At 38.3% G+C, this 18,922-nt stretch overlaps 1 protein-coding gene across 1 annotated transcript in view; it reads left to right on the top strand.

Annotated features, from left to right (window-relative positions):
• Positions 1 to 18,922, top strand: part of LOC129777046 (zwei Ig domain protein zig-8-like) — an 82,527-nt gene that overhangs the window by 51,145 nt on the left and 12,460 nt on the right. Inside the window, exons 3-4 of the mRNA XM_055783097.1 lie at positions 13,063 to 13,232; positions 14,594 to 14,671. Of these exons, the coding sequence (XP_055639072.1) occupies positions 13,063 to 13,232; positions 14,594 to 14,671 (248 nt within the window). The remainder of the gene's footprint in view (positions 1 to 13,062; positions 13,233 to 14,593; positions 14,672 to 18,922) is intronic.

Below are 18,922 nucleotides of genomic sequence, written 5' to 3'. Positions count from 1 at the left end.
TGTTGTTCTTATTTTCGAATAGCTAGAATAATATTTTGGGTTATTTGTATTTTTAACTAGCTGACCCTGCGAACTATGTCTCGCCCTAAATTATTTTTTTGATATGCATTTTCTAAACATTCACGTTTTCTTTCCGAGCGAACGTTCGGATTCAATCGATTCAATCGCAAAATTCTCCATTGATTGATCTTTACAGTTTCCATTTGACTTTCTACAATTTTCATTTACTATAAATTTCCTATTACTTCTACCAAAACTCGCCATTCTAATATAAAATTATTTTCAGACACAATTTTCACTCAAGATTCTTGATTCATTTGCAAATAACGTGTTTCTCCGTTACATGGCATACATGTTTGATACAGAAAAGAAAATTTTCATTCATAATTTTTATTTTCCATCATTTTCGCTTCATGCTAACGAAACACGAAGCATAATTCCGCAAACGCTAAATCCAATTGGACTAACTACAAATGTCATTGTGGAACATATGAGAATAATATTCTTTTCGAACTTTCTCTCGAAGCAAAAATTATCAAAAATTTCAAAACTTTTTCTAACCATAACATTAATCTATGGACAGAAACTAATACAATACAATGAAGACGGCTCAAATCGTACCATTCCTTCATCAGGCTTTGCGCTCAGTAACACATTTGGCCTTCCGTTTTCATTTATATAGATAGAATACATAGGAATGCGTTACTTCGCCTTAAAGTCCATTTCTGCCTTCGAAATGCCGGCGCAATCATCAGCTCGTGTAGAGTTGTCATGAGCGGTACAACCTTTGGCTCTTGTTGAATCATCAGTGGACTGCACAACCTTCGGCCCGTGCATCTGTAAAGAGTGTGTGTATGTATTGCCGCGACTAAGTAAAAGTTTATCGATCGGATAGGAGGGATATGAAACGGGGACACAACGAAGGAAACATCATTAAACGTTGACATCGGCGTTTCTGAGGAACAGGTATAGATGAAGCAGAAGATCAGGATCACGGCTACCTAAGATATCCCGGACGGGGATATCCGATTGTCTGCCTTGTGCTCTCAGTGCTCTAGAGAGCTGAGAGCGAGCAGCATGGAACCGGATACACGACCAGACAACATGCTCGATGTCGTGGTAGCCATCGCCACAATCACAAAGATTGTTTGCTGCGAGCCCAATGCGATAGAGATGCGCGTTTAGGTTGTAGTGATTGGACATAAGCCGAGATATCACGCGAATGAAATCACGACCTACATTCAATCCCTTGAACCATGCACTCGTCGAGACCTTAGGGATAATCGTGTGTAACCAACGACCGAACTCATCACTACTTCACATGCGCTGCCAACTTACGAGCGTATACTGACGAGGAATGTGGAAAAATTCATTATAAGCAATTTGCCAATTTGCCAAATCGGAACTAGTTGTTGAATGGATGTTCAATTACATAAGTCTAAGATCCTCCGCAAACTGCAGACTTTTTATCGGGTGATAGTTTGTTTGGGCTATTATTGCACACAACGAGCCAACTAAACAGTCGAGTTGCCTTAGTTTGAAGACAATCGGGAAGCCCATCAAACTTTTTATTGACCGATACTGACCGGTGTAATGTACACAGATGCATACTGCCGTTCTACGCATAGTTGTCCCATGTTCCAAAACCAGCAACTGCGAAAAACGCAATCAAAGATTTCTCGCATATTTGTCTACCAAAAGCTTTAAGTATTTCAATTCAGCAATACACCGGGTTCTTTATAAGCACTATACTATTGTTTAATAAAATGTGATGAGATCCCTTCACTGAATCAATCAAGCTTGATTACGTTTTTAAAAATTCATGGTGAGACTGTTATGCCTAGAATATCAACATGGGACAAATGAACTTGATGTTGTTTTTCGATATACTGGGATCAAACAATATTGTGTTTTTCGGAAAGATTACTGTCATACAAATGAAACGGTTGCTGTCATACAAATGAAACACAAATTTCTGAATTACTCGAGAATTAATCAAGCAAACGAAACCAAATTTGGCATGTGGAGGTTTTAGGATGCAATAAATATTTCTATGGTGGTTAGACACTCCTCCAGCTCTCTAACTTCTGCATAACTCGAGAACTAATCGAACACAATTTGGGATGTGAGGGTTTTGGGTTTGAGAAATGTTTCTATAATGGTATGACACCCCTCTCTCCTCTGGAATGGAGAGGGGGTTCCATAAAAATATTACACATATTTCAACCAAAAATATTCCAACCAAACATGACAATTGAAAATTTTTGGAAAACTCTGAAGGAAAAAGGGAAAATTAAATTCCCATATGTCCTACAATTACATAGTGACAAGTGCTGTTAGTCCATTTGATGTTTGCGCTAGCGAAATTGATCTTTATTCGTAACTGGAAATGGATTTCAATGTGATGAAACGCACTCCTATATCTTCTTCTATCTATACCAGAAAACGGATCGCCGGATGTGTTGATATGAGCAGAACTCGAGGAAGGAATTGTCCGATTTAGGGCTGTCTTTATTCTATCATATTTTCTGTATCAAACATTTATTCCATGTAACGGAGAAACATGTTAATTGCAAGTGGTTCAACAATCTTGAACGAGAATTATGTCTGAAAATAATCTGATATTATAATGTTGAGTTTTGCTAGATATACTAAGAATTTTATAGTAACAGGTAAATTCAACGGGGTCGAATAGAAGATCAATCATTGAACAGTTCTGCGATTGGACCCATGAACTTGCTCATAATAAGAAAACGTGAATGTTTGAAGGTATTGATAACAAAAAACTAACTTTGGGCGGGACGAAGTTTGCCGGGTCAGCTAGTCTTCCAATAAAAAGTCTTCAGTCTGTGGGGGCTCTATTAAAAGACACAAACACTGGAATCTAAATACGAGGAAATACCCACCAAAGTTTGTCCTGCCCTCAACTGATTTTTTAATTTAAATAATGTTGAACATCCACGTTTCTCCCTAAAGTTATTTTACGACGGTATCGAAAGAAATGGTAAATATTTTGCCTTACCATCGACTGGTATACGTAGACGTTAAATTAACTGACGACATTGTAGGAGATACTAAACGGCAATTTCACGCATCCTAAATTAATAGGGGCATCGAATTCAGTCTTTAAAACAAAAAATAGTTTAAATCAGTGTATCAGTAAATCACCTGGCTTAGAAATTAAATGTGACAACAAAATCGCTAAATAAATTTACCCCCTTCCTGTTGACCGATTGTTACGAGTGGTATCAATCTCCGGAGGGGGGTTTCTTCCGAAATGACGAAAGCAACTCATACAGGTCGTTGATATACATGATGAATATCAGTGGGCCCAGGACACTCCCTTGAGGCACACCAGATGGAATGTTGAATGTCCTAGAGCGCACGGAGTTCACCACGACGAAAGCCTTGCGGGCTGATAAATAAGAGTGCAGCCATTCAGTAACCCAATTCAGAAATCCTAAGTGACCGAGTCAACTTGCTGCTTAGATTCTAACAGTCGTGATATTGCTGACACATAACACATAAGATTTGTTGTTGTAGAACGTCGTTTCATGAAACCGTGTTAGCTGTTAGAGATCATCGGCGAAACAACTCTGTACAAAACTGCGTGAATCAGTTTTTCGAACACTTTACTTAGGCTACATAGTATTGGAACACCACGGCAATTTATGAATCGGTACTATGCCATTTTCCATGCCAGTGGGAATACTTTGTCTTGAAGTGAGCGGTTAAAAATTGAATTGCAGCGATAGGCATCGAGAGTGAAGCGGCACAGTTCTTCAACAGCACAGGAGTCAGATTATCTGTTCCGGGACCTTTCTTCGAATCGATGTCTTCGAGAGCTTTTCGAACATCATCTTGTGAAAACTGGATGCGTGGAAGATGAATGTTGTGCGGAGTAACATACTCAAAGCAGTTTTGTCGTTGAACGGGTGACGCCTTACTGAACACGCTCTCAAAGAAAGTAGCGAAAAGATTGGCTGCTTCCGAATTTGGGCGAGATGTCATTCCATCCAAGTTTACAGAGCCAGGGATGTTCTTGCCAGCTTTCGGGTGCTTGATGTAATCCCAGAAGCGAGAAGGATCCTGTTTGACGGTAGTCGGAATTCTATGCAAATAGTTTTCATGCGTTGCAGAAAGAATGACTTTATATTCCAACTCAGCAATTTGACAGCAATTAGAACCTCACCACCCCGCGAGTGACGACTGGTAAGATCATCACGATCACAGCGGAAGAAAGCGTAATCGGATGAGATTTCACTGCTATCGATGTCGGTCTTGAGCCATGTTTCGGTGAAAACAAGTACGTCATAATCGCAGTTGAATAACAGCAAGCGCAGTTGAGCGATTTTTGTACGCAGGCCTCTGACGTTTTGGTAGTACACGGACAGTTGCATCTTTTCGGTCACCTCCACGTGAATAGCTTCATCATCTAACTGAATTTCGGCCGGAATACGTCGGCTGGAAGCGATCGACATTACTGAGGGAGAAGTGCTCCAAACATGTGTATGCTTGCCTGCGGGGACGTTTTGGAAGACCCCAACACTTTCCTCGATCTCAGGGTCGGGATGACTGGTGTACACCGGTAGAAATGGCTCGACTGAGATGAGGCGGTTTGGAGCTTCCATAAGACTAGCAGGCGTGCATCCCGACAGCGGCATAATGTTCGATCGTGGTAGTTGATGTACGTGGGCCATTCCAATAGTCTCATCTTTAGAATGAAATTCGACTGGAGTATACGGAGTAACGACGGACATTACTGGGCGAGAAGTGTTCCAAACATTTGAATACTTGCCTGAAATGACGTTTTGGAAGACCCCATTGCCATACTCAAACTCAGGACCAGGATGACTGTTGATTGCTGGCATAATTGGCTCGACTGAGATGAGGTGGTTTGGGGCTTCCATAAAGCTGTCAGGCGTGCATCCCGGTGAAGTTGATCCAGTCATCATTCTCTCACAGTGACCTGCATCGGTGATATAGTGTGTTCTAATGCTGCGTCGTTTGTAGTACGAAGTGATTGCTGGTTCGGGGTTTTTTGCGGTTCCCAAAAATTTCCATTTATCCGGTTATCCGAGAACTCACGGAACAGAATCCTTTTAGGCCCCGTCGAGGTGCAGAGCGCTTTCTTTTTTAGTTCTAAGCGTGCTAAGATCACGTCCTTTGGCAACAAGTCTTACAACTTCGATGTTGTCGTTGTCTAGGCGTTGTTTTGCGAGGGCAGCAACTTGTTCGGCTGAAACATTCCGAGAAATCCTTAACACGTACAGCCAAAACTTTTTGTTGTTAGTTGGTACAGTTGAGACGCCTAGTGTGGGAGATACAGAACTACCTGTTCCAACCTTGTTAATTTTCATCTGCGTACTTCCGTTGTTTGGGCCATATACGATTTTATTGTGCTTTCCCAGCAAATCTTCCTGACCTGTTTCGTACGCAGAATGAACGGATCTTCGCAGACGCATGTCCCTCATGAGATTTGAGCAAGATTGACACATCCAGAACAGTTGCTTGCTTTTCACATTTCACCCATATTTTGGGTATTGACACCGCTGCATTTCGGATGGAAAACTGCATTGCAAAATCCCTGACAAATTACTTGTTCATCGATAGCATCGGTGGTGCAGGCGTGACAAACAGAGGACATCGTGATGTGAAAGCACAATTCTGTATATTAAATTCGATATCGATACTTTGAATTGAATCTGATTTATTCAAGACTCTGTTCGGAGAATCGGATCTTTGCTGTTTTTCTGCACTGACCCAAAACATATTACCAATGATTAGTAAATTTTTGCAATACGAATTATTCGTACATATTACACAATAACAATGGTGAACGAATGTCAAACCGGCCAGTATGACCCACTATAAGCGGTCGATTCAACGTTGGTTTAACATATACCCTAAACATATATGTAATCTGTTTAACAAGAGGTCATTTGTCAGTCCAAAGTCTGTTCAATGGTATTTTGATCAGGTATAGAATCGTAATATTTTCTTTTCAATTCTAATGAAAACAAACTTTTTTTGACGTAGGACTACGTCTTTCATTTCTATACCGGGGTGTAAAATCAAAGTTTCGAAAACGAAAGCGTTACGCCGGAGACCGAGATTTTGAGTGTTAATAGCTCCTAAACAACTGAACGAAATGGTATGATAAACACTTCATTCGAAAGATAAAATGTCTACGCGTTATATACTTGTTACTTTCTGATCCAAAAACTTGTTTCAATAGTCTTAAAATTGCTTTCAAAACAGGCTATTGAAATCACCAATCGGTATATAAGCGAGCGGCGCTCGGAAATCCACTCAGTTCTAATTGAACAGCGATTGGAGCATGTTGTCGCTGTTGCGGTGAAGCTCTTTATTTATCATGAAAGCGCGGATGAACGGTGTCACCATGAGCCTGTTTGTGCACCCTAGGCCAGAAGGGAATCTATCAGGACGAGAGTGATGCCACAAACGGTTCCCTGGGAAGACATCGCTACACACACATACACGCGCGGCTATTAACAGGTGGTTATCGAGTTGGCATTAACCACTGGTGGGCTTCCAGTATCGAGGAAAATGTGGAAATAACTAATCGTTACTGAAAATAATCTGCCAGTTCCTCTGGGAATTTTCAAAATATATGCATGTGAAAGAGTTTAATTGAATGTTTTCTATCCATGTAACACTGTGACCAAATATGTTTCAATCAAGTGCTATTAACAGGTGGTTATCGAGTTGGCATTAACCACTGGTAGGCTTCCAGTATCGAGGAAAATGTGGAAATATCTAATCGTTACTGAAAATAATCTGCCAGTTCCTTTGGGAATTTTCAAAATATATTCATGTGAAAGACTTTAATTGAATGTTTTCTATCCATGTAACACTGTGACCAAATACATTTGGTTTTGTGGTTTTTCAATCAATCGCAATTAACAGGATAGCTTCAGAAGATTATTCTTTCCCATCAGTAGGATATTTCCATATCCAATATTGTATGCGCCCGCAATCGATTATTGCTCAGTCGCCGAAAGTTCCGAGCTCAGAGAGTTCATTCCCCTCTAGTTTGCCTTCCAAATTGCCATCGTAAACCACACCTTCTCTCGATTCAATCACACACAAAAAGCATACTTAAGCGATATTCTGGTGGTGAGACACATTCATTTTTCGTGAGGACATCGACAAGACAACATCGTTGCCTAACGTGCTGGAGGAGGTGGACGGCGAAGGATCGACACATACACGCGCAGAACTCTTTCCGTTAGGATGCCATTCAGCATCGAGAAAGTTCCGGAAAGATCTAATCATTGCTGGAAAATAATCTGCCAGTTCCTTTGGGAATTTTCAAAATATATTCATGTGAAAGAGTTTAATTGAATGTTTTCTATCCATGTAACACTGTGACCAAATATGTTTCAATCAAGTGCTATTAACAGGTGGTTATCGAGTTGGCATTAACCACTGGTGGGCTTCCAGTATCGAGGAAAATGTGGAAATATCTAATCGTTACTGAAAATAATCTGCCAGTTCCTTTAGGAATTTTCAAAATATATTCATGTGAAAGAGTTTATTTTAATGTTTTCTATCGATGTAACACTGTGACCAAATACATTAGGTTTTGTGATTTTTCAATCAATCGCAATCAACAGGATAGCTTCAGAAGATTATTCTTCCCCATCAGTAGGATATTTCCGTATCCAATATTGGATGCGTAAAACCTTGTGCCTCCAACATAACGCTCTCGTTTTCGAAGTTCTCCAAATATTCATTCATTCAGAATGAATTCAGATTCAACTTCATACAAATGATCTCTAAATCAACGATAGTCCTACGTCACCCTTGCGGTTAAACCATAGATATAACCCACTTCCTGTTTTTATTCATGTAATCAATAAAAATGATAAATATTTATTCATATACAAATCAAATTGTAACTGGAGGTAGGAATCAGTCGATTTGGTCCGTCAGGTCAGCTGGTGGGTTTGTATCACCAACTGCTCGTATCAACGATGTCCCCCGATTTTCAGCAACCACTGTTCCGTTACTACTATTGCTACCGGCATTATTATACACCCCAACCAAGGGCGCTTGTATCACAGATGCCGGGGATGTGATAGCAGGCTTTTTGAAGCAGCCTATGCTGCTGGTAAAACAGTGGATGAACCAGATGAACCAGAAATTCTGGTAGTTCCAGTCCAGCTTATAGAACAACAGTTCCATTATTCGCATGTGGTTTTCCGTGTTATACACGACTTGACTGAAAAAAATAAACAAACGCCTTAACATGTGTCAGTCAGGCAATGCTGACAAGTATACTTACACAATTTTCTCCCAAGGGATCGCATTAGTATATGGCACCACACTTATATCAGTATTATCGTCTCCTCTTTCAGTCCCCGCTGATACTGAATTCGGCATATTCGTATCAGATTGATCATGATGTACTTGAGCGTCATGTTGTTGTAAATTGGCGGATCCTGGATATGCAAAGCTACTGCTACCACATCACTGGTAATTTCTGTGTGGACAGATACAGGGATAGTTAGTAAAAAGTTATATAAAACAAGTATCGAATATCCTACCTGAGGCTATGACGAATTTGTCGTAAAACATAACCGGAATGATCGGATCGGGCAGCTCCCGTAAGAACTTCTTTAGCAACTTCTTTAGTGGCTACGCACTCCGGTGAGTAGCTACTCAGATCGGTGTTGATTAAATTTTCGTTAAGTGAGTCACACAGTTTGTTAACCTCGTCGTAGTCCGGCGGCGTCGCTCGTTACGACTCCAGGTTGCAAAGTATTATGACAATCTGCGGCGCCGGCAGCTTGGCCACGTTAAACTGCTGACAAAGACCAAGCCCAAAGACCTGCTGACTATGGTTGGTCAACTCTACCGTCCGACTGCCAGTTTCCGCTGCGCACGATTCAAGTTCCTTCCCGCCCCGAACTGCCGATGTACTATGAGATTATACTGCTCGCATAGCAATCCCTGATGTATCAGCCCCCACAAGTACTGCTGACACTTATCACATTGAACCAGCTTGGAAAAAGAATGGTCCACCAAATCATGCGGGTGTTTATCGGCCAAGTTATCGCCATCTTCGGCGGTTAATCTCAGCACGATACCTCCACCTCCACTAGTGGTTCGCAAAGTACCACCACTGTGAATCGGTTTCTCTGCGCTCTGCGCTATGCACGGTTAGGTGGACCATATGCAAAAACCTACAATACAGCAACGAAATTAAATAATAAGCCATAAAACAAACGTTAATATGCAATGTTTGAAATTTATTCAAAAGAACTCACCTTTATTGTTGTTATCAGCACGGAAAAATTGTAATGACAGTTAGTTTTTCGCGGTTGCTAGGGATGACAATTGTCAAAGCTACCGATAAGGCACAGTAAAATATACCAATCGTTGGTAGGGATGTGTATTGCATCTGACATTTATTTTACTAACGGTCGTAAATATTTACAGAAAATATGTACATTCTACTAATGTTTGGCTTACCAAAGATTTGGTAGCATATTTTAGTAATCTGTCTTCTGGGTGTGATTCTGACTACTATGCAACGTTGCATGCAATGCGGTAGTGTGTACTCGCTTGTGGTTGGCGCTAGTGTGCAAAATTTTGTACGTGGTGGAGATACAGCAGTATCACAACAATAGAAACACAGAATAATCCACTTGAGTTTCCTTGCCAATGTTTGCACTGGATATTTGCGGCTATAATAACAGTAGCACAGGCACTTAATTAGAATCTCGTACAAAACAAAATTCGGAATAGAATCAATATATTACACAATGAAATACGTCAAAGTAAAAACACTGAACATAAACACGACTTGGTACGACAATAGGGTTAACAATTGCCTGCGCAGCCAACTAGGGATGGCTAACACCGATTGATCTGAAATTTGAAACACACCTTTATTTCTGCAGTCACTATAAAACCGCGTGTTTTATTATCTTGAAAATCCAAGATGGCGGATGCTACAAAATAACGGATTGCTTATTTTTTAAAAACCTCATCAATACGGGTTTTTCCAAAACCCCATCAACATGGGTATTAAATAAAAGGGCTTGATCAGTAGAACACATTTATCTATGAAAAATGCAAAACTAAAATGACCGGCACCACAAAATGGCACCATATATTTTTTTCAAAATCCCATCAATATGGGTATCAAATGGAAGGGATTGATTAGTAATATCATATCTCTCTCAGCTCACATTCCATCTTCATGCTCACTCAGAACATATGACGGAACATAGCTCTTATGAAATTAGTGCCGCACTCTATCACGATGCTTACGTTGATTTTAGGTGACCTGTTACGCGGATTTTCCAATTCGGGTTTTTTTACGCGGATTTTCGAATTAACGCGGTATTTTTTACGAGGTACGTAAAACGCGTGAAAAAAATTGGGTGTTAATAGATTCTTCGAAATTAATTTCACATAGGGGAAAAACGGGTAGTCAAACAAAAATAGATAAATAAAAATATTTTTTATCTCCTTTTTTTTAAAAAAAAAATGACGCTCATATGACGTTAGTCTAACGGGGCCGGGAGCTCAATATTTCGACAATTTTTGCCTTACGACTATGTTAGTAATATGTAACCGATTACTCGCGGTTGGCTCGAGGTTAGTATTACATTGTATTCTCTTATTGGAAAAACCATGAGGAACGCAAGAAATCCCTTAGCTGGGAAATGTTATCACATTCGTCGTATTCTCCAGATCTGGCCCCGTCAGAATATCATCTTTTTGCTTTAATGGGACATGCACTTGCAGAGCAGCACTTTGCCAGATATGAAGATGTCGAAAAATGAGTCGGTAATTGGTTTTCATTTAAATAAAAAAAAAATTATGGGAAAAGAAATCTAGAATCTGCCTCAGAGAGGCACGAAGTGTGCAGAATGTAACGGGGGTTCTTTAGACAATTATGTGCTCTCTTTATCGACACTGCACAATTTCTTACACACTTGGTACTGTTGGTACAGTTTGCGATGAAGTGCTTCTCTAATTTACTGAAAACTATGATCAATTTGCTAATAAAAATGGTTCAACGTAGCAATATGAAATTTCATAGGGGTTTTGGGGATACAAATATGGAATTTTCTCAAGTTGTCCAATTTGCTGTGTGATCACTATTTCCAGAAATATTCATAATCGAAAACGAAAAAGTTAAGTTCCATTAGTTTTATTCATTCCGATAAATTAGTCTGCTTCGGACATACTTATCTGATAGAATTGTATTTCATTGTATCCAATTGGCCTTTTTTAAGGTTAGAGAAGAAGAACTTTAAAGTTTTAAGCCTTTTTAAGTTTTTAAGCTTTAAGTAAACGATATCCTCTGTATACTTTTGGAAATGTTTGACACGTGGGAATTTCCGATGAATTTATCGTAATCTGTATCAAAAATTAGCTGCAATCTGGTTCAGACAGCGACACTTATATGCTATTCCTCAAATGAAAAAGACAGGTTCCACGCGTTTGTTCCACAATCGCTTAAGGGGGAACCCCGGTCTGGAAGGTCGAAAAAATCAAAATTTTGGTTTTTACATTTTTGGGAAGCTTATGCTTTCGATAATGTTGCCCTTGAAGGGTTTTCCGATATTCGATTTCGTTAGAAAGTTAAGCCAAAAGTATGAAGTTACCTCAAGAGATATAGTATTTCTGTACGAATTTTTAAACGCTTTTTCTCGAAATCATGTTTTTTCTACTGGTGGCATCGATATATCAGGATCTACTCGACCGATTTGGCTGAAAATTTTTATCAGCATGTAAAAACGAATTATCTAAAGCGTTACATAGCCAATTTTTGATATCTATTTCTTTGATTTTTTATTAACTTCTAAACAGCAAATTTCCATAAAAATTAACTCATTTTTAACAGAAATTGCCGCAATCTTTCGAGTTTTCAAAAATCCGTATGTAACTTTCTAGGTATTGTCCTAAAGTTTTAAAATATCCATTGGAATTCGTTCTGCGATACCCCGTTGCTTTGGGGGTCTTCGTAGCCACTTGGTTACGCGTTCGCTTACTAAGCGATCGATCGTGAGTTCAATCTTTGTGTTGTTATAGAATAACTACGTCCACGAGATCGATCCACGGTCGAAATAAGATCGATTCATCCATACAACTGCTCTGCTCTGCAAGAAACATCGGACTGCTGTTCTATAAATAACCCAACAATGATCAATATCAACTGTCTCCGCTGTCCGGTCTGCTGAACAATGGAAGAACAGATAGAATACCCTTACGCCTGAATGGCAGTGCAATTTATCATAATGTAATGGAACAGAAAACCTAACGCCTAAATGGCTACTACTACTACTGTGTAATTTACAATTTATAGAAACATTAACATATGTACATGTACACGATAAAAACTCGGCTCTGTTACAGATAAAATGCTAATGAGCCTAATAAATAAATAAATGGGATAAAAAAAAACCCGTTGCTTTAGAACGGATACCACCAGCAAGGTACCGATTGTCAGATATCATTGACGCATCTAGCTGTCAACAGCGTAATAATCATTATTCGTGCACTCAAAAAAAATGGAAAATTCATCTTCAAATATATCTTAAACAATAGCCAAAATACCCGAATAATTCATTGTATTCGTAACATTCGAAAAAAATCACGAAAATTCATTATTTTTCGATCTTCCAGTCAGGCTTAGAGGTTAAGTTCTAAATAAATAAATAAATATAAAATTTTCACTTCAAGAGCGACAACTTATATTATTATCTGAAAATATAACACAAACGGCTTCGTACGGAAATAGTTCAAATATATCTAGAACGAATATCATAATTACAGTTATTTCTAAACTCCAATTTATTCCAATCGATTTATTCCAATCCCCGGGTCGCTCACAACGATTATTCTAAAAAAAAATCGATTCCTATCAATGAATATGCTAATGTCCACAAAACCTCGATATCACTATAATATCTTTCCAACTGTTTAATTTTTTTATCTCTATCATATTTTTGTGCCAAAAAAATGAATTTATTTTCTGAATTTATGCTAACGTGGGAAATCCGCATTTATTTTCAGGTGTTAACAGCAGCGGCGACGCTGGCAGGGCGCAGCAGGAGACCCAAAGTGTCATTAAAAAGTTCTCTCCGCATCCGTATTTTGACTTTGACGTGCCGCGGAACATCACAACCCGCGTGGGTCAGACGGCATTCATAAATTGCCGCGTCGAACGGATTGGAGACAAATGGGTAGGTGCAAGCCATTTTTCACAGGAAAAAATTGTTTCTACCAGTTTGTTACGCTTGTGCGGAAACTGTCTTGCCAAAGGATTATAAATTGACAGAGATATTAATAACTGCAGCTAGTTGACAATCAGTGTTCCTTCGGTTGAGTGACTTTATCTTGGAATTTTCCGCTCGAAAGCGGATAGTTGCTAAAGTGTTTAAGGAACCATCCAAGAGGAAAATTCGACACTGAAGCTTGTTGCTTTCTACTATAAGGTGTGGAGGATGTCTAGTAAAGTATGAATGGATACCAGTAAACTTGTATTCACCTGTTAAATATAGAAGCGATTGATAATTGAGTTTAAAAGAGTTATTGACCTGTCGGACTCACGATATAGATTGTAATGATAATGTTAGTTTTGGATGATTCTTAATTTAATCATTTAATGCTTTGAAATTTGTTTATGAATGACCTTTGCTTCGCCGAAATCGTTTCCCAAAAAAAAAACGCTAAACGAATGAATCAACAATTGATGTGCCAGATCAAGGCAAAATTTCCAAGAGCACAATGCATGTCACTCAATGCCTATCATTCACCCTCCATCGCCGGTTTCCACGAAGAATTCTGCAGAAAGCTGATGGAAATCAAGGTTAATGCCATGTCAGCTATCGATAGTATGAATGTTTCACAAAAGAGTCACGCATCATACCTGACGCGAATCCAACATAAAGGCGGATGGGTTTGTGATATCGATGATCGACTGTGATTGACATCTTTCATCGATGAATGGCGGAGTGGAGCTAGCACAACCTTCCAACATCCTGCTGAAAGGAAAATCTGCTGATGCTGTTTGATTGATATGGTTTCGGAGGCAAGCGAGACCACGCAAATTAAACTCATTGTATGGTTTTCCCCTGGAGGTTAATTTGCACCATTTCCAAAAAGTCGCACATGAGCAATTGAAGCTATAATGTTCTTATCATGATAAAAGGTGTTATCGACAGTATGTCATTCGTTTCCGCCGTGAAACATAACTGCTACTTTGAGTTTCCAGAGGGTGCTTCATTAAAACCGTCTTTATCGTTAATCATTTCCACTGATATCGTATGGCGAAATGCTCATAAGACATGGTTAATCTATTGGGAGATAACACCTTCGTGCCACTTTCGGAAGACGACATCTAGGTAAGCACATCAATCAAACCCTCTTCATGAACAACTTCCACAGCGTTCATTAAGAGAACCGTTGAACTGGAAGAAGGGGTGGGACGAAATTCTTGGGGAACGGTTATGTGTCATGGGAATGGTGTTATTTATAGATATTCATTTTACTTCCCACAGCACTTACCGATTGTTTATTCACCTTCTTCTTCTTCATCTGACAGGTTTCCTGGATAAGAAAACGAGATCTACACATCCTGTCAGCGGGAATGGTTGTTTATACCTCTGACGAGCGTTTTCAAGTAAGTGGGTGTATGTCTTTGAATACAGTATACGTATTTATTCAAATTATAAAATAAATTAGTTATATAAAGATACCACTTTGTATAATAATTGATCATGCATAATTTAAAATTCCCTTTGAAGATTTTTTCTCGCTGATTTTGCGATTGATTTAACACTTTAAGGACCGGAAAGAAATATGTAAGACATACGCCTGGGACCGCACGTTTTGACTTGTGTGAAGTTGCTTGTTTTGCTTGCAAGTTTTTAAGAGGCTTTAAACTTTGCAGTTCATTCGCCTCTATGTGTGAAGTTAGCGAATGGAAGTTCAGCGGATAGAAGTTTTTGTTGCGTGCAAGTTTCTGTTCAACGTCTTGCTGGATTCAATGAATAAAGAATTATTTCAGTTGAAATAAACTGATTTTTCATCAAGTAACAACCTTCAAAATCATGCTCATTAGATAGAATCATTCAGCTTCCCACATAATTCATTTTTTTTCTTGATCGTGACAGAGAAAAGTTATAGACTGAAACGTGAGTAGGGGTCAATATAGGAAAATATACAGAATTTTGAAAATCAAGAAAAGTTTTTCGAATAGAGTTTCGAATAGAGAGTCGAAATTATTTTATCTATCATCCAGCCACAATTTTATTAATCGATGGAAGTATGGAAGAAATTAATTTTTTCAAGAAAATTGAAAAACTTATTTGAAAGGACCAAAAAACACATTCTCGAGATAGTACTTACTCGGTATAGAATATTTTTATGTATCTTTAGCAAAATTTCCATTGGTCATTCTCGTCACATTCTCGAGATAGTACTCGTTCGATAAAGAATATTTTTATTTATCTCTAACCAAATTTACATTGGTCGGAAAAGGGTCTAAAAAAGTTATAGGCCAAAACCTGTACAACTTGTATGGATGAAATAAATTAATTTAAGAAGAATTGAAATAATTCATTTGAAAATAAAAAAACAAAACAAATTTTAGAGATAGTACTCATTTGATGAAGAATATTTTTATTTATCTTTAGCCAAATTTTCATTGGTCCGAAAAGGGTATGAGAAAAGTTATTGGCTAAAACGGTCACGAGTTGTACGGGGGAAAGGGTCTGGCTGGCTAAGGAAGAAAAAAGTAAAAAGGAAGTAAAAATTTATATTGTATTTTCTATCCAATGAGTATTATCTCTTATTGTGTTTTGGGTCCTTTCAAATAACTTTTTTCAATTTTCTTTAAATTAATTTATTACCCCATACAAGTTGTATAAGTTTTGGGCTATGACTTTTCTTAGACCCTTTTTCGACCAATGGAAATTTTGCTAAAAATACATAAAAAATATCGACAGGTAAAACTTCGATATAACGTACATTTTACCTCGATATAACGTACACGTTTTCAAAATCCAAAGGAACATTTTTTCGAATATTTTTTTTCTGAAAGAACTATAAATTTTCTGTATTTTGATACTAAAGCTTGTTTTGAACCTATAACCTATCCCGAGATACAACTGTTTTGTGATTCCGGATTCTAAATGAATGAACTTTAATCAACAATACGAAGGGAAACATCATGAGAAAGGTGACTTCGTCTCCAAGTTGAATTTATTCAATAACCTTACTCAAACAGCTACACAATAAAGTAATATAAGTTCTTTATTGTGCTTCGATATAACGTACGATTCGATACAACGTACAATTTCGAAAGTAAAATGTACGTTATATCGAAGTTACCCTGTAAGTATTATCTCGAGAATGTGTTTTGGGTCCTTTCAAATATTTTTTTTTCAATTTTCTTTAACATAATCAATTTCTTCCATACAACTTGGCTTATAACTTTTCTCATACCCTTTTTCGATTAATAAAATTGTGGCTGGAAGATTTTTTGATTTTCAAAATTCTGTAAATTTTCCTATATTGACCCATGCTCACGTTTCAGTCTATAACTTTTCTCTGTCACGATCAAGCAAAAAATGAATTATGTGGAAAGATGAATGATTCAATTCTCTATCTAATGAGCATGATTTTGAAGATTGTTACTTGATAAACAATCAATTTATTCAATTGAAATAATTCATTATTCATTAAATCCAGCAAGTCGTTGAACAGAAACTTATACGCAACAAATACATTTATCCGCTTATTTCACACAAGTCCGTAAAGAAGGTACACGAAAACGAGAAATCTCGTGAGCGGCAAAGTGTTAACTTTATGTATTGTATAACACCGGTCCAGTTCGTGATGACATGAACAGGTTGGCTCGGAACCAGTGTTGTCACGTGTACAGGTTTATCTTAAAAGGTACAAATTATTCCATTATTTTTGATACAGATTCCGTACGGTACAGCGTACATATTTTCGTCAATAAGCACAGATTGGTACAGATTTTTTCCACGTGTGAAATTTCTTACATTTGAACAAAGCAGCATTAAGGAATATGACGAAATCGGCTCAGCAACGATACGATGAATGGTATTTTGAGATTAAAAGATTTGATTAAACATCGTGGCGGCACACAGTGGTCCCTAAGAAAATTTAGGCGGCCAAAACAGAAAAAAATTAAGTTGCATAAAAAAAAATTATAGGAGGTTGTGTCCAAGACACGACCGCATTGTTGACGTAGAACTACGCAGTAGTTTAATTTAAGTCGCTTGTTTATAACTGCGAATATTATTTTATAATGCTACGAAATTTTAAAAATAACCATTCTACCAGTTTGGTCGCCCTGAAATATTTTTTTCTTGTAGAATCATTTGACGATTATTGTTTGATGATTCATTCTTGTCCTCGCAGAACAATACATGCTCGAGATAAGCGCAGTTATCATCCTTAGTGGAGAAAGTTTTGCTATTGACATGCGAAACCCAATTACAAACAAAATTCCAGAACGACATTTACTTCTTTTTCTCAACAACCTCGAAAAGAATAGCACTGCTTCATTAATATCAAGATTAGCGCAAATGCCATCCTAGTTGAAGGGAGTTTTTCAACTGGCACGCGAACCCAAATAAATCAATAACTTGTTATAACTTATTGAATAACTTGGTATTCCCAAATACTTTTTTGGTGCACAACCTCAACACCTGCTTCACCATAGCGTCAGTTCAATGCATTGATGCAATGTCAAGTGCACCAACGAAGCCTTTATGATGACGGAAAACAAACAATGTCAACTGCTTGGAAAAAGGCTGAGCGCAAATATTTCCCTCCCGCTATCTCCCTTTTCTTGTCGCCACGTTCGGATCGACATGTTCACCCGCAACAGCGCAATACGTTAAAACGCACGCAGGTACACACACACAAATATCCATACATCGATGGCTTGAAGCAATTAAATATGCACACACTTATCTCCGTTTTGCGTTCTTCTCAACAGAAGCCCTTTTTGTTAATATTGCCTGTCTATATCAGCTTCGCTATTATCCTTTGAGGAGAGAGTTTTGCTACCGTCATGCGAAACCAAATCACAGACAAAATTCCAGAACATTTATTTTTTTGATGAGCTGACGATAGCCTAGCTTGATGATTCCCCACATAATTGTGTAGCTCAGAACCTTAATGCAATGGCGACATCAGAGAGTCAGTAATTTGGTCGCGTCCACAGCTCAACCCGAAACTAAGACATGTGAGACTTTCAACTTCTTTAGTTCATTTGTCTCTAACCTTCGAAAAGGTTCTTGGAAAACTTTACTTCTTCCTCGTATTACTCCTCCACTCCTCACCGTCCAGCTCGCCCAGCAACGATATTGTTCAGTCGGTGTCCTCACGAAGAATGAAAGTTTGCCTCAGCTAGATCCACTGTTTATACTCTAGGCAAATATTTTCCTTCGTTCTTCTTATTTTCCTTTGTTCACGGAGACTTTAAGTCTCACGATTTCCCCTTCGTTGCTCTTCCATAAGTTGCTCGTTATTGACAGCTCTGTTCGGGAAAGTACACAAATGAATAAAACAAATGTATGGGAAATTGGAAACACTTATGGTTTTCATGAGTTTTAACCATTTACACACCATGGGATTGTAATGTATAGCATATCAAACAAATCTTAGGGAATTTCCGATTCGTTTGGTATGTAAATCTTTATTTCTTAAAACTTTATTTCATAAAAACGTGACCTGTTTTCTGATTTGGCACCCTTAATGAAAGACGTAGTTCTACGTCAAAAAAAATCCTGCAGTCACTTATTCTAGGATGTTCAAGGCATCTAGGATCACGTGTTTCACCCCATTCCGCGTGCGCATCATTGCTCTGGCAACGCGATAAGATACCTGTTTC

This window comes from Toxorhynchites rutilus, chromosome 3, assembly GCF_029784135.1.
Source record: "Toxorhynchites rutilus septentrionalis strain SRP chromosome 3, ASM2978413v1, whole genome shotgun sequence".
Classification (NCBI taxonomy): Eukaryota; Metazoa; Arthropoda; class Insecta; order Diptera; family Culicidae; genus Toxorhynchites; species Toxorhynchites rutilus.
Note: the sequence above shows the minus strand (reverse complement) of the source record. Positions and strands in the feature narration are given on the sequence as shown.